The sequence below is a fragment of the Hevea brasiliensis genome, chromosome 7 (genome assembly GCF_030052815.1).
Source record: "Hevea brasiliensis isolate MT/VB/25A 57/8 chromosome 7, ASM3005281v1, whole genome shotgun sequence".
Taxonomy (NCBI): Eukaryota; Viridiplantae; Streptophyta; class Magnoliopsida; order Malpighiales; family Euphorbiaceae; genus Hevea; species Hevea brasiliensis.
In genome coordinates, this window is record NC_079499.1 from 105399053 (window position 1) to 105422963 (window position 23911).

The window sequence follows — 23911 nt, forward strand, 5'->3', positions numbered from 1 at the left end:
TATTAAGAAATTCACAAATTAATTTTTTTATATATTTTTAAGTAATAATTTAACTTTTTAAATTTATTTTCATTAATAAAATACTCTCTATCATTTATATTAATCTTTTTATTACTTTTTAATTTAAAATAATTAATATCAAAAATTTTATTTTATTAATAAAATAATCTTTAAAATTTTATTTTATTAATAAATCTCAATTTTTGAGTTTTATATTTAAATGATTATTTACTTTTTTATACTTAAGGACTTACTTGTAAATTATCCATCCTCTTTCTTCTCCTGTTTACCTGTTTCCTGGCCATTGTCTATAAAATCCACTCAACTTCACTTCACTGCCCATGCTCCGCATCTTGTTCACATGAAGCTCTGTCTATAGAGACAACAACATAGATCTGTTCACTTCTTGATTTTCCCTCCATAGGAAAATGAAGAAAGTCTTTTCAGCACTGCCCGGTTGCTTTTCTCTGCTTATAATAGTATTGGTATTCTTCTTCTTGTCCTTCACATTGTGTTTTGGAGGAAATGTGACTTACGATTCTCGCTCTCTAATCATCGATGGCCAGCGAAAGCTTCTCATCTCTGCTGCCATTCATTATCCCCGTAGCGTCCCTGGGGTCCGTTCCTTTTCTATACTATTTTTGAATTCGCTTTCTCGCTTCTTGTGGTGTCCTATGATGTACATTTTAGATTTTAATGATTCAATTGTTGTGCCTGTGCTAGTGTGCTTGTTCTTTTTTTTTTTTGGCTGCTGAGAAATAGAGGGAAGGATGAGGAATTGCGATATTGCATCTCTTCTTTTGTTTTCTTTTCGTTTTCTTTTCGTTTTGGTTCGCTATTATATGACCATAAAATTGAAAAGCTCAACTGATTCTGGATTTTGTGTGTAATCCATGTTCTGAATTAATATACTGATTTCCTTTTCTACTATCCATTTTGGTTTATCTCTTATGTGAATTTTATGTGGTATCCGGTAGATGTGGCCGGAGCTGGTGCAAACAGCAAAGGAAGGAGGGGTGGATGTGATCGAAACATATGTGTTTTGGAACGGTCATGAGCCTTCTGTCTCTAATGTGAGTGTGATTTCAGTTAAAACTGCTCTAGTGTTATCTCTTAGTTTCAGTTGACTATTTTTCCTTAGCTCTTTGGCTTCTCTGGCAAAATGATAGTATTATTTCGAGCAAAGGTTCGATCTGGTCAAGTTCGTGAAGATTGTTCAGCAGGCCGGGATGTATTTAATTCTTCGTATTGGCCCATTTGTTGCAGCTGAATGGAATTTTGGGTACTGATTTTTGGTGAATGATGGATTCTACATTCACCCATCTTATATTATACAACTCTAATTTCTAATTTTCATCTTTAAACTTTATTTTTTATTGCACTTCCTTAATATTTAATTATGTGAATGAAGGGGAGTACCTGTTTGGTTGCATTACATACCTGACACCGTTTTTCGAACTGATAATTATAACTTCAAGGTATTGAAGTGAACTTTTAGGTCTCTAATTTCCTATCTCAGAAAAATATTTTTATATAATAGAACGAAATGTGGTTGATTCTGATGATTTAATTTGCTGTTGGATTGTGTTCAGTATCACATGCAGAAATTCATGAGTTACATAGTGAACCTAATGAAGCAAGAGAAGCTTTTTGCATGGCAGGGAGGTCCCATCATCTTGGCTCAGGCAAGTATAGCAGTAGTCCCTGTGCCTAATCTTTTACAGCTGATCAAAGTTCCTTCGGCTTCAACATTCATTAAAGTCAAGCAACGCTGTTTTATTTTGTTTTTGCTATTTTGATTTCAACTTTTTGGTTTTCTGTATGGACATTTTCCTTAATGGAGTAAACCCACCTAATTGCTGTATTAACTTTATTGGTGGAAGCAACTGCAAACTCATCTGGCTGAAGATTTCAGCTTTTTCTTTAAATGATGACAGCATCTTGAATATTTTCGTTTTGGAGAAGAGCTTAAACCATCTAGGGCCTATTTACTTATGGAAAAACGAAAAAATTTTATGGAACATTTTTTCACATGAAAAGAGAACCAGAATTACTTGTTCAAAACATAACAGAATCCTAATTTTTCTTAAAAGTGAAAACAAGTTTTCCATCGTTCCAAATTTACTCTGATGAATAAGTTTTTTAGTTATCCAATGAATAACAAAAACTAGAAATAGGAAAGAAAACTCTAATTTTTTTTAAAGCAAACAAGGCCCCTGGCCCCATATTTTCAGTGTACTCTCTGCTTTGTGCTATGCATATGTTAGGACTGGTAAGAGTTTTTCACAGCCCTAATTCTGCTACTGGGTAACTGAGAAACTGAGAGGTTGAGGAAGGAGCTTGAGTATAGAGTGGAGAATAAAGAGAAAGGAAATAGAGAGAGACAAAAAGAGGAGGATGGATAGAATTTGAATTTTATTGTCATTCATGCATGCCTCTGCTGAGATAGGTTAAGTACATATAACTTCTCCCATGACAACCTTAGAGGTAAATTCTAATAATCACAAACAAACTTGCAGCACAACAAGTTTGTTATAACAACTAACAACTTTCTACTTTTCCTTCTTGTCTTTTCCTTCTAAGTCTAACTTTTTCTTTATAATACTTAACAGCATATTTGGACCTATGATGAACCACTCAGTCTTTTTCTTCTCTTTTTCCATTTTTTTTTTCATGTTTTCTCTTTTGTTCCTGGTATACTGCTTTTCCTTTAGATATGCAACGGAACCTGGTTTTTCCATAGCATTCTCTCTCTCTTTCTCTCTCTCTTGATTACATATATAAAACTTTCAATACAAAAGTCAAAGGGATGGATTTTAAATATTTACTGATTAATGGCTTGCCAATTGTTAAAAATGGGGGTTTTGTTTTCTTAATGGGTGTTGTTATTCATGCGTCGAAATTCTTAGTGTAATCCACTTATCTTAATCAACCATATCAAAAGAGTTTCACTAAAGTGTCCATAATAAAGAAATTTGTGCAGACAAAAAGGTAGAATGGAGTGTGTTGAAGGAACTTGTAGTGGTAATAAGCATAGCTTTTTTTAAAAAAAAAAAAAATAATTGTAATCTCTTGACTTCAGATGTTGCTTCTGTGGCAGTGACTATCAATAAAAAGCTTCATCCTGCAGTGAAAGTAAGCATATAAGCATACCTTGTTTGATGATTGCAGGTTGAAAATGAATATGGATTCTATGAAAGCTTTTATGGAGAAGGGGGAAAGCAGTATGCCATGTGGGCTGCTCAAATGGCTGTTTCTCAAAATGCTGGCGTACCTTGGATAATGTGCCAGCAGTTTGATGCTCCAGAGATTGTGGTAAGAGTATATCATTTGCTATGTTATAAAGTACAGAGTAGCAAATATATTCTAAGTATCAATAAATTTGTGTACATGGGAGTGGTGACATGTTCATGTTCAAGATTCTTTAGCAAAAAGCAATTGCTTTGGTTTGTTGCATTGGGCTAAGACTATTGAGTTAGCGTCTCCTTTGACATAACGGCAAGGGGAAATAATTTACCTTGCCATGCATTTATTTGTTATATAAATGTTCTATTATAGTTCATTACGACAATTATATACTTGTGAGGGTGATGTAACACTTGATATCACTTCTTTTTGGTTTTTGTCTGCTCTGATATTTTTATGATTCTTCAATGAAAACTGGAGCTTTCTTTTGAAATTTGGTTATAGCATTTTGGAAACTAAGAATTTGTAAAACTCAGTTCTAAGCTGACCTAATTTTTTTTCCCTCACTTTTTGATGTTTTCCTTTTTGGTGCAGATAAATACTTGTAATTCCTTCTACTGCGATCAATTTAAACCCATTTTTCCAGACAAGCCTAAAATTTGGACTGAGAATTGGCCTGGATGGTAATTTTTACTCATCCTCTGGTCTCTATTTGTTGTATCCTGTCTGAATTAGCTTTTGAAATTTTATCAACTTTAGCGATCCTGCCATTCTTATGCTTTAGCTCAAATGAGACTAAGTAGCTAAGTAGCATTTAACTATTGTCTAATACCTTAATTTTTTTTTGGTTAGGCCTGCATATATCTTAAATTATCCTGAATTAGTAATAATGGATTGGAATCAGAGTTGTGAGAACAATGCAAAGAGTAATTCATATGTCGAAATGTGTGAAACGGCACACTTTAACTTAAACATTAAAAATTTAATGTTTATACTAATATCTCTCTTCTTTCCTTGAAATTCTCTTAAGTTTGCTTGAATTTTCATCATGTGAAAATAGAGAGATATAGGTGTATAAAAGACATTTTTTATCTGGTCTGGAGGTCTTAACACAAGGGGAAAAAATAAAAAAAAATAATTAATGGTCTGAATTTGAGTTGGTGATTATGCTTGAGGTTTACTTTGTCGCAGCTCATAAACTTTTACGTGATGAATAACTTGTTCTCAATCAACATTGTGAAAATGTGGTTAGTAATTTTGCTGTCTTTATCTCTAGAATGAAGACTTAGATATCTGCTTCTTAACTAGGCACATGTGACTAACACGGTCTCTGAATAAACGATCAATTTTGCAATCTACTTGGCGGTGAATTATCATCTTGATTATATTAGCTCTAGTATCCTGTAAAGTATTTATTTGAATGACAATAGAACCTAGCTGGGGCCAATGTGAAGCTATTAAACTTAGTAATACTGAATTTGGCTTGATAAGGTGCTTCTTTGCTTCTTTTATGTTTGCGTGTGTGTGGCAGGTATTTGGCAATTTTGCCCCTTTTGTTTCCTTAAGACTTATTTTTATTTAATTCAGTTAAGGGAAACATATTTTAAATCCTTTTTATCAACTTTTTCTGCATGGATAAATGTCTCCTAGGTGTTTTAACATTGTTTGTTTGCATGCTGTTTGGAGTAAAAGTTTTTGGATGGTGTGTTTATCACCCTGGTGTGAGAGATAGTGCAAGGTATAGGAGATTTGGAAGAGGAAAGGAGGCTTAGAGGTTATGGTGTTGTTTTCTGTATTTGTGCCAGTTTGGTGCCTTTGGCTGGAGAGGAATGCTAGGGTCTTGTGCCCTTGTTTAGTTGTGGAAAACAAGTTCTCTTTTCCAGAGAATTATTCTAAGAAAACTGCAAAATAGAATTTGAATTTTTTTACTCGTGCAAATCTCCAAATAGAGATTAGAGAATCAGACATCAATTTTCCATATCTCCATGTTTAGCTCCTGTTCAGGGCCTTGTTGTTAGGATTATCCTAGCGACACCATTCTTTTCTTTTTCCATATATATCTTGTCATTTATTATCAAATTACAAGTTGTTTTATTGGCAATATAATATTTTTTATAACCTTGCTGCTGGGGTTTGAACCGAAGCAAGAATTTTTTTTTATTTCCTTTTCTTTTCGTACAGAGTAGATTTTTTTAACAAAATTTCAAATTAATATATTAGATTTATTAAAATTTTCTAAATCAAATGCTAGAATGAAGCTTAAGAAAATGCTATGTTGTTTTATATTGTCTTTTCTCTCTTATAAATTCTTCTTTCAAAAAGGGAAGGAGAAAAAGGGGTGGGGGGACAGTATTCATTTGCATTTTAAAAAGATAAAAACCACTGATGTCATGAAAAGTTGAAAACTTGTATCAGTTTATGATTATTTAGTTGTATTTTGCGAATTTCATTCTACAGAATCTTGCATCTGTAGTTTTTGCAATAAGAATTTCAGTTGATACCATCCATGTTGTGGCTTTTTCAATTTTTCTGTACGGTAGATGTTTGAATTTTCTTGCCATAGTCATTTCATGTGTGCTTTATCAATAGGCTACTAAAAGCACTTATTAAAGCTTTAGAGAATATGTAATTTCTCTTTACTCATTGTAACAAGTGTTTTCGCTTTTCCAGGTTTCAGACATTTGGGGCCCCTAATCCTCATAGGCCACCTGAAGATATTGCTTATTCTGTTGCTCGTTTCTTCCAGAAAGGTGGCAGTGTACAAAACTATTACATGGTAAGTCAGTTAATCTTCTATCTCTTGAATTTTATTATTCTGGTGTGTTCTCACTTTTGCACATACAACATTTGATCATCACTTAAATTTAGTTCTACGTCACTGTTATTATACTATTAACACTACTGCTTTTTCTCTAGTATCATGGTGGAACAAATTTCGGTCGCACTTCAGGTGGACCATTCATTACAACAAGTTATGACTATGAGGCACCAATTGATGAATATGGTGAGTAATTAATAATTAATAATTTCTCATTCTAATTATGTAAGCTCACTTTCTAAGTGTATGAGATGGCAAGTGAGCCTTCTCTATGAAGTACAATCAATGCATGGTGCATAATATAAATTGGTATGTATTATAATGCACCATTGATGAATGTGGTTTGTTCTCCACATTTAATTCTTATCTTTGTCTTTTCAAATCATGAATGGGTAAAATGGAAATTGAGTTCATGTTATAATAAATGCATGGTGCTTAATATAAATTTGATGAGTTCTCATGTGGTTGACAGGTTTACCTAGGCTTCCAAAATGGGCACACCTTAGGGAACTTCATAGGGCTATAAAGTTATGTGAACATACAATGCTGAACAGTGACCCAATTAATTTGTCACTTGGTCCTTCCCAAGAGGTGAAGTTTGTCTTTGTTCGACTTTTGACCTGTTTAAATGCAAAAGGATAGGGTTTTATTCCATGCTAATAGATGGTTCATAATTCATTGGGCTCAAATTATTTCTGGTTGCTAGCTTTTATGTGTGCACGCACATGTGAACTTAGATTGATTTGAAATTACATTGTTCAAAGTTGTGAAGGAAAATATTTTTGTATTTCAATAATGAAAAGGTACACTATTTATATACACATTGTCTTGATCTAACTAGAAAACATACTATGTATAGGAAACACACTACATATGAGAGTTCAATCTCTATATAACTTTCTATTCTACAACACTCCCTCTCAAGTTGAAGCATAAATGTTAATCATGCTCAGTTTATTACAAATATAATCAACCCGAGTTTCATTCAGAACTTTTGTGAAGATATATACTAATTGCTCTTCAGTTTTGATGTGCCAATCAATACAATATTGATATGTTGAATCTTTTTGCGAACGAAGTGACAATCAATACAATATTGATATGTTTGTTTTGCTTATAAAACACTGGGTTAGAAGCAATATGAAGTACAACTTGATTATCATACCACAATTTAGCAAGCAATGAGGTTTTAAAGCTAACCTCATCTTTTAACTATTGTACCCATATTACTTCACACATAGATTGTGTCATAGCTCAATATTCTGATTTAGCACTAGAGTGAGAAATCATATTTTGTTTCTTAATGCTTCATGACGCAAATTTCGTCCAAAAAAAGCACAATATCTTGTCATTGACCTCCTACAACCTTTGAACCTGCCCAGTCTGCATCTAAAAAGCATTCAGTATTTGAATGTTCATGATTGCTATACTGCAGCTCCTTTCAAATAGCACAGAATCTGTTCCAAAGCTTTCTAATGGACAATAGTGGGAGAGGACATAATTGTCTTACTACACTAAAAGAATATGCAATATCTAGACCGGTAACTGTAAGTTGATTCAACTTACCCACCAACCTCTTATACCTTTTAGGATATTCAAATTACTCTCCATCTCTTGCTGCAAGTTAAAAATTGGGGGTCATTGGTGCACTGCAAGGTTTAGTTGCTAATTTTCCTGTTTCTACCAATAAATCAAGAGCATATTTCCTTTGTTATAAGAAAATGCCTTTCTTACACCTTGTAACTTCAATGCCTACAAAATATTTTAACAAGCCCAAATCTGTCATTTGAAACTGAGTTTGAAGGAATCATTTAAGAAATGAGGTGATTGCAAAATCACTTCATAAATACAAGAGATATTTTCTTTACCCGAATATGAGAACTCTAAGTAAGTAATCCATCAACTCTTAACAAACTCATAGTGATTAATTAAGTTAATTACTTCACTATTAATGGAATTTCGGATTTGTAGGAACAGGAGCATCTTCCCTCATCTAAGTTTGCCTTGTATGATCATCCTTATCTATGCTTCGTAGATAAACCTGAACTATCTTACTCCAATATAAGTAATTGAAGCCATTAAGTTTGTGTTCCATGATTTTAGTTATTATAGGAATCACATCAACAACCACAGTCTTACTTTCTGCTATTTTATGAGATTAACACAAACTACAAAAGAATACTCTCATAGCAGCAATTGCAAATCTCAAAAAATATATATATATTTCACCCAAAGCAAGAGTGTGTAGTATACACCTCACATGAATAAAAAATCTTCACTGAATCCAGAAAAACAAAACCAAACCCAATAGTGAAGGATAAATGGGTTACTAGAGCAAACCTCCTCCACAAAAGCACCCAACCTCCAAACAGCTCATGGGGTTGCATAGTACTCCTCGGGGTGACGTCGGTGAGGGCAAACGGAATAGTGGGAGACGGTTGTTGCGTTCCATGCATTGACGAGTGGATCGTCAACAAAATTTGATTCGGAGCTTGTGGCTCACTTGTCGGTATTCTATTTACCGGATTTTCTAGGTAGGGTCATTGACGTTCAAGGTTCCTTCTTGGGTGGTTAGTGATGTCAGAATGTTACCTTGTGAGGGTGACCTAGATGGGCTGCAAGGGTTTCTAAGAAAAAAAGACTTTCTATTTCAGGGTCTCTGTTTTACAAAAGTGGGCCAAAGTTTTTTCTTAGATTTTCCAATGGTGTTTTGATACCATGTGAAGGAAATTTTTTTTGTATTTCAATAATGAAAAAGTATACTATTTATATACAAATTGTCCTAATCTAATTGGGAAACATGCTACATATTGAAAACACACTACATATAAGAGTTTGACTTCTATATAACTTCCTAATGTACAACAAAAGTATTTAGTTTTTTGTTGTTTCCATACATTTTTTTAATCTTAGTTTTTTGTTGTTTCCATACTTTTTTCTAATCTTCATGTTCAACTACATTAGAAAAATCATAAACAATGTGTGGTCAACAATGTACTTATGACACATATATAGCCTTTTTTGTTCATTGGTTTAAACGAAAGGACTAGAAGCAGAGCTGAATTGTGACGCAAGGCTTGGATTTCCAAAGAGTAAAAGAAGAGGCAAGGAAGCAAAAAGGTGAAAAATAGCAGAAATTTGTATTTCTCTCTGGACAATATGGGACATTGAGTTTCAGAAACCCAATACATCTCCAAGTGTGCCCCTAGCAGTCTAACATGATCTTACTTGTTTTGGGAGTATTTTTATTTGCCAAATTAGTTTATTTTGCTTTCCTAATTCAGTTAGGATTTGTTTTTAATTTTCCTATTCTATCTAGGAGGCCCTGTTCAGCAACAACTTTTAAAGTAGTATTTAGTATTTTGACCTTAGTCAAAACATTATCTCTCTTAATTTATACTATCTAGTAGCATAGTGTTTATACTAATGTTTAGAGATTTAGGGAGTAGTTCATGAAAAGTTACCCCCACCTAGCTTTTAGAGGTTAAGGGAGCGTTTTAACCATTGTTAACAAAATGATACCATTATTTTTATATTTAGTAGCTATTTTTATCGAACGCTTCTGTTTTAAATTGCTATATAAACAGCTAACACTAATAGCTAATGTCTAACAGTTGACAGCTACTAAAATAGTTAATAGGTATTAGAACAACTAATATTGTTGAACAAGGCCTATGATTAGATTAATTCCTAGTTTATATCTTCCTATTGTATTTGGGTTTAGTTAAACTTCCTAATTAATAGCTTTATATTCCTATTAGGTTTAGGAGTCTCAAAACTCTGTAAAGACCCTAATTCTATGTATTTCAGCTAGAGATTTCAATTAATAATAATCCAGCAGAATATTTTTCTCACTCTTTTCACTCTTTTTGCATGGAGTGTGCTTCTTTTGTAAGCTTCACGGTGCGTCAAATTCGGTTTGGGAGGGCCCTAGGAAACACAACCAATTGCCTCCTCTTCTCAAGCCTGCCAAGTTGACTAAAATGCTGCCTCTAATTGTTTTGACATGGTCATACTAATGTTAAAGCATCTCTAACGTCAAAAGCAACCAAATAAGTTTTCTTGATTATGCAAATTAATGAGGGATATTGAGAATGCATTTTATTAAATTGTAAGGGATTTATTAAACTGCCATTTTAAAGGACAGAGGATACCTATATGGTGATGATGGTAGATATGTTTGCCCCAAGGCAAAAGATAAGAGTGGGAGTGAGGGAGAGAGAGAGAGAGAGAGGAAAGGTCTAGTCTGAAACCTATCTAGAAAATTTCCTTGTCAATCATTCAAGCTTTAGATGGACTAGTGGGCTTTCTTTGTTCATACTTGCCCAGCTCATGGACAGGGGGAAATTGGGGGCATTTGCTGAGACTGGCTATGCAGTGAAGCCACTTTTCTATTTTTGGTGTTTCTCCTTTCTTATAAATTTTGTGTTTGATTTGTTATGGACATGACAACAATAGATTGGGTCTGATTTTTTATGGTCTCCATAACTATAGTTGGGAAAAATCTATTTGTCATTTGGCTATGCAACTGTAGTCACATGTATTGATGTGAGGAACTCTTTCCCTTTTGCTATATCTATCAGTTCTATATTGTATTCTTTGATGGTTATGAAGAGCTTCCTGCAATAATCATATTTTTTATTGTGATAGTTCTGCAATTTTAGTTCTGTAATATTTGAGTGTGCCTAAATCTAGTATGAAAATTGACACTGTTTGCTGATAATCGCTTGTTTTAGGCTGATGTCTATGCTGATGCATCAGGAGCATGTGTTGCCCTTCTTGCTAACACAGATGAAAAGAATGAGAAGACTGTTGAATTTCGGAATATGTCATATCACCTGCCTGCTTGGTCAGTTAGCATTCTGCCTGATTGCAAGAATGTAGTATTCAACACTGCAAAGGTAACTTATATTACAGAATGCCAGCATTCTGATAAACATCCTGTCACTAACTTCATTGTCATGAAAAAAGTTGGTTTTCAATAGTTGATTCTTAGTGGAAATCAGAAAATTCTTACCTAGGTCAAGTCTTATAGACTGAGCCAATGGCGTTGTGGCATTTTAAATCAAATTCAAAAGGCTGTAATAAAAAATTGTAAAATAAAATTCAAATTTCTTCAATAATTAGTTTGGTTTACATGTGAAGATATACACTTGTTCTAGGCAAGAAAAATTCAAATATTAATGTTGCATATTGACACAATAGGTTAGTGATAAGGAATAAAACACAACTCAACCTTCAAAAGTAAGATTAAACTTGAATAAAAACTCTAGAAATTTGTTTGTTGCATAATGAAGGCCATAGTTGCAATAGTATATAGGCATCTGCCCAACCCCATGGGCGCTAGAGATACGAAATTGACGAGAAAATCATCAAAATTACACAACTTACTAAATTTGTTTATTTTCCTTAATGGATGGAAATTTTTATTGAAACGAGACAAAGCACATGCTGAATGTGGAAATATTGGATTTTTTACTTTGAAAATGACTTAAACCAAGTAAACCCTATTTAAGAGATTCTTTGAGTAAACATTTTGTTGATATATTATGGGCCTTCAAATGCCATCTGAAGTTATGAATGTTAAGTTAAGGTACACACTTACAGTTTATGCACTGTCATTTCTGCTTCTAGCAATCAGCCTGATCTAGGACCTCTTACACATGTTTTACATCATATGTGGTGTTTCTCATGAGGGTGGAAGGCCTTTAAATAACTTGATTTGAAGGTTTTTCATCTTAAGAATCAACATTTGTTGAAATTAAAACATGGTTGATACATCTGTACATAAAGTAGGACCACAGCCGACAGGTTGGTTTGGTTGGATTCAATGTATTTGGCGAAACCGAACCATCTCAGTCAGTTTTGAAAGTATAGGAACCGATACCAACAAAATAAAATGCAAAACCATATGTTTGGATTGGGTTCAGGTGGCTGTTTCATAAATTTGGGGTGGACTTTTTTACTTCTATGAATTCATGTAAAACTTTTTCATAGTATTGTCCAAACATTTATGCCAAGGATTCTCCTAGGATCCACCTAAATAGAGAGATATAAACATCAAAATATCAACAAACAAAAATTCATTTTCTTCTTTTTGTCCACCTGTAAGTAAAAAAAAATCGATAATAGAAACTTTAAATATGCAGCAGTAGTCAGAAGCTTCATGACATACACTTGGTCCGGGTCAGGTTGATATAAATTTTCACCATGTTAACCTGAAACCTGAGCCAAAAATTGGTTATCTTTATTTGCAATCCACAACCAACATATAGATGTATAAAACCACTAATTTTGGTCTAGGCTCATTCAGGTTTTTTGGGTTTTTCAGTTTTGCAGTTTCCTTATACACCCCTAACATAAAGTACTAAATTGTTGTGTTTTAGCCCTCTTTTTCTCATGGCCACCTCTGATTGCTTCTTGATTCTACATGAGTAACAATGACACTCACATGGTGCTTCTGCAGAAAAGTGAAATCGGTCATGGCTGTCAAGGCAAATTTTTTATCTGAAATGCATACATGTCAGATTGTTTGGCAAGGATGAGATGTTGAAAGCAAATCCCCTTTAGGTGGTATCTGTGCTTCTTTAGAGTTAAATATATTTATTACTAAAAGGAAGAGGGAAATGAGTTTTACAGCTAAAAAAAATTAAAATAAAACTCAGGGCTTAATTTGTTGGAACTCTGGCCATCAATCACCAAATGCAAAGAAAAAGTAAAAAAATATCATCAAATTAGAACGTCAGCAACATTGCCTATAATCAACCACCGAACATCAACCAGCAATTTCATAACAGTAAAAATGATTAACGTATTGTGTTGCAATAAATAGACTTGACCTCTATCTCATATTGTTTTTCTTTTTCTGAGTTTGGATTTGCACTTGCACATAAAATTGTCAACAGGTGAGTTCCCAGACATCTGTAGTTGAAATGGTACCTGAGGACTTGCAGCCATCAGATAAAGGCTTGAAAGCTATTAAATGGGAATCATTTGTAGAAAATGCTGGGATTTGGGGAAATCCAGACTTTGTTAAAAAGGGTTTTGTGGATCACATCAATACCACCCAAGATACCACTGACTACCTCTGGTATACAACAAGGTTGGTCCTTCCTGCTTCTTAGAAAATTAACATGCAACAGCATAGATTTTTTTAGCATAGATATGGACTTATTATTCCAATTTGGCATGTGTTTTAATCATTCAAATGTTATTTTGAGTGTAAAAGAATGAACAACAAAAAGGTTGTGGTTAACTTGATTACAAAACTTGTAGCTGTCTATCACGTCAGTCTAATTGGAGCTCTAGAGTAGAGCCTCTGAAGATTATTTCTTAGCAGGTTTTTATCCACACTAGTGGAATATTCCTGTGTGAATGTAATTATCATGTAATGTGAATGAAAATTACGTATATAAGAGGTTTTGTTGTAATCTAAATCTAATTTTGAAACTAATAGTACCCTTCAATGGCAGTATTATTGTCAGCGAAAGTGAAGAGTTCTTGAAAAAGGGAAGCCAACCATTTCTTCTGATTGAGTCAAAGGGTCATGCTCTCCATGCTTTTGTGAATCAGGAACTTCAAGGTTATTAACTTTTTATTTCTATATGGTTATTTTTGAAGAAGTTTTCTTTTTTTTTTTATTGTGATTCAGCTTTTGTGGAAGGGATCAAAATGCCAATCTGTAATGACCATGTTTATCTGTTGCTACTTTTTGGATTTTATGTCATTTTTATTTATATTAAAGCTAGTTAATTGTGGTATAACCTGGTAAGTAGTCATAGGTTCCTTGATGGTATTATGTGGCTATATTTTCTATGTCTATAGTTGGGCATCTCAAATTTAATGAAATAATTTTTAGTTCCCTGGGTGTGTTGGGAGGATATAAATCTTTTTGTCCAACAAGCCTCTGGTGGAGGGACTTTGAAAATGCTGTCATTTGGGCTATTATAATTCTGAAAGTTTGCATTATTCTTTGATATTTGAGAAGGTTAATTGGTTCCATGCTCAGCTAGTAAATCTGAGTTTTTGATTGATGAACTTGGAGGAGGCAGAAGGATATTTTTCAAAGGACACTACTAGTGAATTAACTCTTATTTGGTCAGCTTTATTGACGCAACAATGAATCAAAAAGAAAAATAAATTGCAATCATGGTTAATGAATCAACTTCTTTTAGGGTTGAATTGAATAACAAAAATAAAGTAGCAAATAGCAATAGCATAAATCTATATGACTTTTGAATTAGAGATGGACTTCTGGTCACCATTTCTGTTCTATAAAGAGGAGAGCAAAATATTTAGAAGGTTCTAAGTCAATGGTGTGAGGAAGGGCAAAGGGGATTTCTAGGCTTAAAATATTTAGAAGCATTTATTATGCTTGTCATCTTATGGCACCATTAATTAAGTTTCTAGGTGCTCCATTAGTTTGTATTTCATTTAATGTTAGTAACCATATTTCTGTGTACCTGCAAACATTCAGGTAGTGCATCTGGAAATGGAACTCATTCACCCTTTAAATTTAAGAAGCCTGTATCTCTCAGGGCAGGGAAGAATGACATTGCTCTCCTTAGCATGACTGTTGGATTACAAGTGAGTTATTCTTAATTATTTACCTACTTTGTTGCCAATTTATGTTTGCTTGGCTTACAAATAAGTTATTCTTAATTGTTTACCTGCTTAGTTGCTGGGGCCTTCATCTGTTTTTTTCAGTTGTCATAGTCTTGCATGGTGCATAAATGACAAACTTGACACCATTGGTCCTAAGTAACATCATTTGGATTCGAATGATAATATCAAATTTGATCTCTAGATTTTAGTTGCTTCTACTTAATTGCTTTCAAAAATTTAGAGAATTTTATTTCTCATTTTGTTGGTGTTTATCTTGATAAGGAGTATTAAGCTTTCCCTTTTTGGTTTTATCTTCTCAAGTATTCCTTTAAATGATGTGCTATTGCACAAGTCTTAGTGTGCTTTACCTCTCTTCATATTTTAACAGCTGGTTGAGTTGCAATGTGAGAGTGAACATAGTTTTCCCTTTTGTGTCTGCATTATTCTGCATTTACAAATGGCATATTTAGGATGCAATAAACAGTAAGAGATGTTTACTTGTTATTTTCTACGTTCTGCCTTTCTGCAAGAAAATTTGTGCCAGTTTCTCATAATGATGTGAACTTCAGTTGGAACTAGGGAATACCTATGCACTTGATTGTTCAAAATCATACTTCATTTCCATAATTCCATGTTGGATACAAGGTCCTTATACATTAGGGTCTTTTGAAGGTCAAAAAATGTTTTTATGCTTGCATCTATAGTTAACTTATGATATTATTTTGCATCTACATTCTTGAGGTGAAGAGTTTTAAAGTGGTTTCAAAGACAGGAATGCATAGAATACTTTTCTGTTATTTTCTTCTTCTTTTTTTCTCTGAGTTTCTTGGAGCATATTCATGAACGGTGATTGGAATGTGATTCAATGAAGTGTTGCTTTTTGCAGTTTTATGCATATATCTGCTTATTTTTCAGACCACCACCCACCCTAACAATAATAATAACAAAATGGAGTCTGTTTAGTGCTTTAGGAACAAAAAAGAAAAATTAGTAACTGGGGTGCCCATTCTTGTGAAGAATTAGGGTGTTTGTGGAACAGTCTAAGAAACCTTCTTGTCACTAAATTTTCCTTTTAGTTTTTTGCATTTCATTATAAGGCAGCAATTTTTTGGCTCTTCACATTTCTTGCCTTCAAACACTAAATTAAATATTGTTAACAAAAGGAATTTGGATGTTGCTAATCTGTGAAATAATTCTCACCACTTAATATATGTAGAATCAGGATGAGCTCCTTCTTAATAGCTATCCTAATTGCGAACTATCAGTGAATGCTTTGCATTTCATTACACCTGTTTCCTTCAAATGCTACAATATTAAAGTTGTCAGTACCTTTTTTCCACTGCTTTCAGAATGCTGGCCCATTTTATGAATGGGTAGGAGCTGGATTAACAAGTGTCAAGATTGATGGGTTCAACAATGGGACAATAGACTTGTCTACATGTAATTGGACTTATAAGGTACTGTTCCTTGTGTATGTTGCTTTATATATATTTTTCAAATCACCTATACATGCACAATGCCTCCCCCTTGCATATTCACTTTGTATCCTACACTTTCTAAACCTTTGGAATACTAAGATCAATAGTAACTTTATTAGAGTATGAAATTTTAAGTTCAAACTCTCCTCACCTCCCAATTAAAATTAATATTTAATATCTACCACATGTTAGTCCCCACTAGGTAGAAGTTATATTATAAATGAAAGGGCAAGTTAAATGGAGGACTGCTATCACAAAGATGTTCTGATGTTATGACATAACATCCCAGTACAAAGCCACTATTGCTGAAGGCACCCAATAAGGGAGATTATTGCCAAAAGAAAAGTAGTCAGAAGACTTGCAGTCCTAATATTTTTAGCTGTATTTATTATTTTGACTTGTTAAGCATGGAAAAGGATCATCGCCTTTTGGGAAGAGAGGAATAAAAAGGAAAAGTCACAGTTCACAGATGTTATCTTTGTGGATATGCTGCAGAATTAGTTGAATGCCTTACATTGATATGCTTCTGAATTACACAACTAGAGGTTTTGGTTTATGGGAATTTCTGGGGTGAGTGCAGATTGTGAGATATTAATTTTGCACTTGGAGGGTATGTATTCATTCAGACAATAAATAAAATCATAGATTTGTATCTCACTCATTATTTGCCTCTGTGGAGGGGGTGGTGGAACTGCAGAATGAGAGCCTATTGAAGAACAATTAGTCCCTCTAGTGATAATTTTGAATGGTGTTTGCTGTAAGAATATTTAGGTGGTCAATTAGAAAAATTAATTATTTTGGGTTCTGAGGAGAACAAATTATTTTATGGGTTTTAAAGTGTCCCTTAGTTTTTTTTTTTCATGTATGTGCAACCTTTTTGAACGACCTTAACCTGTATGTACAGCCTTAACCTGTTAGCTCTAAAAACAAGGCAGCATAATGCTTCTTAGTCATACCCAATTCTTCTCAGTTTAAAATGTAGTGAGCAGTCAAATGCTGTGATTGATGAATTGGGGCCATAAGATCCCAAATCCTATTATATTGCTTTAGCAGGAAGTTACAGTTAACTGAAACACAACTCACAGTTTATAAGATCTTAAGGGGATGCAGAATTATATATGATACCTGAGTGGTGAAGATTTTCATGGATCATATGCGATACTAAAATTTTAGAAAGCCTTACTTCTTTCTATGGTCCTGCTTTTTCCAGATTGGATTGCAGGGAGAAAAGCTTGGTATATACAAGGCTGATGCTGTGGATAATGTAAATTGGGTTGCAACCTCAAAACCACCAAAGAATCAGCCATTAACATGGTATAAGGTAAGCCTTTTGGTGAAGACAAATATCCAAATTTTTCTCTTCAAGTAATGAACTTCGTAACTTTCAATAGTATCTTCCTGTGTTTAATAATTAGAGTTCCTCAGGTTGCTTTAGACCCACCAGCAGGAGATGAACCTATTGGGCTGGACATGCTTCATATGGGGAAAGGTCTAGCTTGGTTGAATGGAGAAGAAATTGGAAGATACTGGCCCAGGAAAAGTTCTATACATGAAAAGTGTGTTCAAGAATGTGACTACAGAGGCAAATTTATGCCAGACAAATGCAGGACTGGATGTGGAGAACCGACACAAAGATGGTAACCAAAATTGAACATTTTAGTGTAAAAGTAGAATTAGAATTTCACATTTCTCGCCTTTTAGTTGCAGGCAAATTAGATGTCAGTAAGGCTTTCATGATCAACCACTATATTTGCCAGTGAAATTTTCGTCGAAATTACAATAACTGAAGAAGCTATATTAACTATTTACCTGTTCATGAAATATTGATTATTTTATTTCTAGTTTCTTTAATTTGATAAAGTTTCTGATCTGCATAGCATCTGAAAACATCACACTCTATGGTTCAATTATTTTTCAACAGTAGCCCATTTTATTCACCATCAAAGCCCTTGCACATATTTCAAGTAAAATTTGAATTTCTGTACAAGACGTAGTAACTTTTGTAATAATACTCCACTTTAAGGGATAGGATCTCAAGCGCTATAATATCATGGAGCTTTTAATATTGCCTGACTGTAGTTCCGCAACTTCTTTCCAAACATATTTCTTCATGATTGTTTATTAGTTGTTTCTTTTTCTAGAAGAAAATAGCAATGATTAGAATCAAACTGTTGACAAAATTCTTGTATGGGCCAGGTACCATGTTCCACGGTCTTGGTTCAAGCCATCTGGAAACATTCTGGTGATCTTTGAGGAGAAAGGTGGAGATCCGACAAAAATTACATTCTCAAGACGGAAAATCTCTGGTGTTTGTGCTCTTGTTTCTGAGGATTATCCGATGGCCAATCTTGAATCGTTTCAGAAAGATGGAAATGGAAATTTCAGTTCTAAGGCCTCTGTCAATCTCAAGTGCCCCAAAAATAGTCATATATCTATTGTAAAATTTGCTAGTTTTGGATCCCCTACTGGAACATGTGGATCCTACAGTGAGGGAGAATGCCATGATCCTAAATCCATTTCTGTGGTTGAAAAGGTAAGTTCCAAATCTCGTAATTTTTGAGGTCTAAATTGTTATTTTCTGACACCATCTTCAGTGGGAGAAATTTACATATTATAAAAGAAACAAGGTACACACTACACAAGTTCAAAAGCATATATTTCCATGCCCATGGTCTAGCACAATTTTTAATATTCTAGGAATCTCAAATCTTCTGTACAACAGGTTCCGAGCTTGTTTTACCTTGATGGAAAAGTTTCAAGCAAAGAATTTTTTAATCCTAGTATCGTTTTTGTGCCTTCTTCGCCTCCACCTTCCACATTTTGCTGCATTTATTTGAGCATATACCATGTATTTTCTTTCTCTCTTCTCAAATATGTAGGTATATTGTCCTAAACTTTATAGAAATATTTCAGGTCTGCCTAAACAAAAATGAGTGTGCGGTAGAAGTAACAGAAGAGAACTTCAGCAAGGGATTGTGCCCTGGCACAACCAAAAAACTTGCAGTGGAAGCAGTTTGCAGCTGAAAAATTTTCAATTCCAGCATCAAGAAAGTTTCAACTGTGCAGCTTTTCATATCTTCTCGAGTAAAATGCAAGGGGAAACGACAGAAAGCGAGAGAGAGAGAGAATCATTTGTCCCGGAATATATATATATATATCTTTCTTTTTTTTTTCCCTTGAAAGTTTATTTGTTTATGTAGCAGAAAACACTGCTGTTATGCCTTCTTGATTTAGGTACTCCAAATGGAAAGAGCCATCAAGGCAACCATGCGAATTTAAGGGTTTTTTTTTTTTTTGGTTACCATGGGGCTTCAAACCTGAATCTTTCAAAGCAATTCCCATTTGGATTGGATAGAGTGCATGAAATGGACCAAAAATTATTAGAATCGGAAGATTATTTTACTTGTCTCAATCCTACATATTGCATGAGACATCAAAAAGGGTATTTTTTTTTTTTTTAAATTCAAATTAGTTTTTCAGACTCTCAATTATAATTCGAAATGAAGACTTAAATTGTTTTTTTTTTTTAACTGCAGTTTAAATAATAATATTTTTAGTTAAGAATATATATTTTTTATTATTTTAAGAATGGTTTGTTATAGATTATCAATTGGGTGTCGATGATGATTATTTGAATTTTCCTTTGTAACGTAGATCGGTGCTCTGTTTTGAAGTTCTAGACAATAGCTTTAAATTTCTTCTTCTTTTTTTTTTTTTTTTTTTTTTTTTTTGAAATGGCCAAAAGAAACTTTAGTTTTACTATTTTTCACAATTTTATCCTAATTTTTTCTTTAAAATAATTACATAATGAAATATTAATATTAAATTAATTACAGCTTGCCGTCATTAACAATTACTAATGGCAGGGTGCAATTGTTAAGAAAAAAAATTAGGATGTAATTGTAAAAAAGCTAAAGTTTGAGATCTTTTCTTATAAAATGACTGAAAATAAGTTGAAGAAAGAAAATTTTGAGAATTCATTAATAAGTATCAAAATGGAAGTAGCTCATAACATTTTCATAAGAAAAAAAAAATACAAACAAAGATAATTAAAAATTTCTATTCAAATATATTGTTAATGTAGGAAAGTAATCTTGTGTCCTTTTTATTTTGAACAACAAAAGAAATTTTCTACAATACGGTTCAATGGAGATGTCAATGTTTTACAGTGTATTTTGTTCTATAAAAAAGATAATTAAATACTTAAAAAAATAAAAACAAAACAAAACAAAACAGAACCCATTAAAAAGAGACAATACTTCCAATGAGAACAGTACCCTAATATTAGGGAGAGAACATCATCATATTCCTTCGTAACATACACAGATTATTTAGATTTGTTTCAAATGGACGTATATCCATAAGTTTATTAGAAAATGAAGATCGAAAGTAATAAAAAAACCAATCTGAAATTTAAAAAAAAAAAAAAAGAAAGAGAAGAAAAATGATGAATAAAAAATGACAGAGGAAAAGTTTTTAGATAAAAGACATTTATTTACCCTTATTAAGTGTTATATTCGTCATTAGAATAAGATTTCGGTTTCTATTATTTACGTTAGTAAGTATTTCATTTGGTTATCTCAATATTTAAATTATTTAATATATTTTTTATTAAATAAAATTTTCAAAAAATAAAGTTTTTAATTTTCAATTAATTCTATCTTATAATGAAAATTTTGCAATTGTCAAATTTTACTTTTTTTTTTTCAATTACACTTTAAACTTTTTTTTTATAATTATACCATAAATTTCTTTTTAACAAAGGCACCCTTCCGTTATGTCAATAGTCTAGGGTGTAATTATTTAAAGAAATATGGTTTATGACACAATTATTAAAAAAAAAAAAAAGTAAAGTTTGCCATTGTTTTGGTCATTTTCTTTTTCTTTAGATGGAAATTTCTCGCTAAATCAAATGAAGTTATTTTTATTTAATAATAAAAATATAAAGAATGGCGTTATTTATTGTTAATTAAAATAATTATTATTAATTTTATGAGAAATACAATAGGTACTTTTTTTTAGTTCTAAATATTATTGCTTACTTAAAGTCTTAAACTTTCATTAAATATTTATTTTTTAATTTAATATATTTTTATAAAATAACTTGTAATTTATAATTTAGCATTTGAAATATAATAATAATAATAATAATAATAATAATTTAATTCTTTTATTTTTTTATGAGAAACCTCTTAGTCTCGAAATATGTTTCTACTATTAAAATGGTCTTTCTGTTAAAATCAACGTTTATATAATAATTTAATCCATCACATTTTATTTTTGTAGCTCCTATAATTTTTAATATTTATAATAATTTAGTTCTTAAACTTGAGTTTATTGATTTAATTTATGATGGATTCAAGTGACTTATGATCAAAATACTATTTTACTAATAGAAAAAAAAATAACTTTTTTTTTAAGAAAGGAACATTAAAAAAATTAACTTATAATTTATAAAGATATAAAAATTGAGGTGTACTATGTAATTACTCGATTTCATATGTAATGAAATTATTTTGTTACAGAAAATAAAATAATTTAATATAAATTTACAACTCATCTCATGAAATTTTCGTAAAATCTCGTAAAGTAGTTAATTACTAAAACTTTATTAATTTAACAAAAAAAAAAGATAGAGTTTCTTCATGTAAAACAAAAAAATCTATTAATATTTTTATAAATTTTTTACATATAATTTATCTCTTAGATATATTTAAAAAAAATATTATATATGCTTTTTTTATGTGAAAAAACTTTATTTTTTTATTAGGTAAATAAAGTTTTCGTAATTAATTATTTTACGGAAAAAAGAACATTTTATGAAAATTTCATGAGATAAGTTTAAATTTAAGTTAAATTATCTTATTTTTTTGTAATAAAGTAACTATACTTTATATGAAACAAAGTAACTACCACAAAAAAAACTAAATATAGTTTTTATCATAAATTGTAAAATATTATAAAAATAATTACTTAAAAGAAGAAAAGTATTATTAGTTAAGGATTGCTAAATTTTGTTGGGGAAATTATAAAATAAGTACTGTGTGATTTCATTTAATTTTTACCGTACTATCCGTGGTTCACTTTATAACAAAATAGTACCTCATATTACCACACCGTTAGCAAATCATATTATTTTACTTAACACCATCTAAATGTGCTTATGTGGTATTAAAAAATATTTTTAAAATATTTTGAATGATTTTTTAATAAATAAAAATTAAGGAAAAAATACTTTTAAGTTTCTTTTTTACTTTGTCTCGCTATCTCTGCTCACCTCCTGCTCCACCTTATTCCCCACGTGACCAAACCATTGATCCACTGAGACCTTTAGTAAAAATGCATAGCAATTCTTTAATAAAACTTGAGGTTTAGAGTAAGAGTAATCCATGTGAAGTCTTCCGGTTTTTAGCAATTGACAGTGGAAACTTTGTAAAGGCTATGGAAGCTCCCTCCCCTCATATCAATGACTTCTCAATTCTTTCAAAATTTATGCAATTAATGAATTCAAGGTCATCTAGATATTTCATGCCTTCTAGAAATAATTTATCAATATATGAACTTAAGTGCTTGAAACGTTGGAGGGATATAACTTGTGTGCAGGTCTTAAACTTATCCCAACTTCTATGCACGTGCCTTGAAGTTGCTTCCCACTTAGATGCCCATGTTGAAATGTCATTGCTATTATTTGACTATAGTGGTTAAGGGGCTGACTGTTTCTTTATCTTATAAATAAAAATATTTCAACTGCCAATTCACGATCAAGAGAAAGTTATATAGGCACTTTGAACACTTTCATCAAACCTCTCGATTTTGTTATTATTTGTTTAATTTACAGAAAAAAAGCAATAGCAAAAAATAGAAGATATGCAAAAATTTGTCTTTGTTAACTCTTTGTGCTGCTATTATGCATATTTACAAAGAAACCAATCTATAACAAGTACAATATAGGCTGCATCAACTCACTTAGTAGTTTCTATTAAACAACGAGGTTTAAGACATTATAGAACTTAAATACTAAGGGGTGTTTGGTATAAGATTAACAAGAGGTAATTATGACTCTTGTAACTTTTAACCTCTTATTAATATTATTTGGATATTTAAAGAAATTATAATCTCGTTAATCTTTATAATTTTTTGAGAGATTAAATGTTAACCTTATGGAGTGTAGGTTAATAATTATCATTTTTAAAAGTTAAAATTTATAACAGTAATATATTAACTCTTAATTTTTTAATATTCTACTAAACACATATGTGGCTAATCCAAGTGCATACAAAAAACCTTAAGTTGTAATATGGACATAACATCGTGGCCAAAACATTGAAGAAGATCCATATCAAGTGGACAAAAACCAATATAAGAATGCTTGCTTGCATCTTGCCATTATAACACCAATTAGCAAAGAATTAATATTTCCCTAATTGAAGCTAGGAACAAAACTAGACCTATAAGTACATTAACAAAATACTAATCAATTTGTATACCATTTCCCACGATTTAATCCGAAGAAGCACAGTGAATTATTCACTGTAAGAGCATAAGCATTCTCGAAGTTCATTGGGATTGTTTGGATTTCATAAGTATCCATTATAAAAAATTAACTTGTAAGATAATGAGTTAGAATAATCATACTTTGTTTTACTGTGAGAAAAACTAAGTAGAATAGTGCTTGTTGAGAGTGACTTTGATCTAACTCATTCTAGCACAATAGATGTGAGCCCTAAGGTCAAAACTTTCAACTTTCAAAGAAATTTGCTTATCGTATCTTTAGAATAAAAACATTTCTCTTTTAACAAAAACTCTTCAAATATAAATATATTTG

At 32.0% G+C, this 23911-nt stretch overlaps 1 protein-coding gene across 1 annotated transcript; it reads left to right on the plus strand.

Annotated features, from left to right (window-relative positions):
- The first annotated feature begins 298 nt into the window (after window positions 1–298).
- LOC110648463 (beta-galactosidase 10) lies at window positions 299–19382 on the plus strand. The gene is made up of 19 exons (XM_021802700.2): window positions 299–617; window positions 978–1073; window positions 1170–1282; window positions 1412–1478; window positions 1593–1685; window positions 3172–3315; window positions 3781–3869; window positions 5857–5962; window positions 6103–6190; window positions 6477–6595; window positions 10741–10905; window positions 12910–13106; window positions 13477–13586; window positions 14481–14590; window positions 15958–16065; window positions 17297–17407; window positions 17512–17723; window positions 18283–18619; window positions 19000–19382. The coding sequence occupies exons 1-19, from the start codon at window positions 429–431 to the stop codon at window positions 19108–19110; spliced, it is 2565 nt and encodes an 854-aa protein (XP_021658392.2). The 5' UTR covers window positions 299–428; the 3' UTR covers window positions 19111–19382.
- The last annotated feature ends 4529 nt before the right edge of the window (window positions 19383–23911 follow it).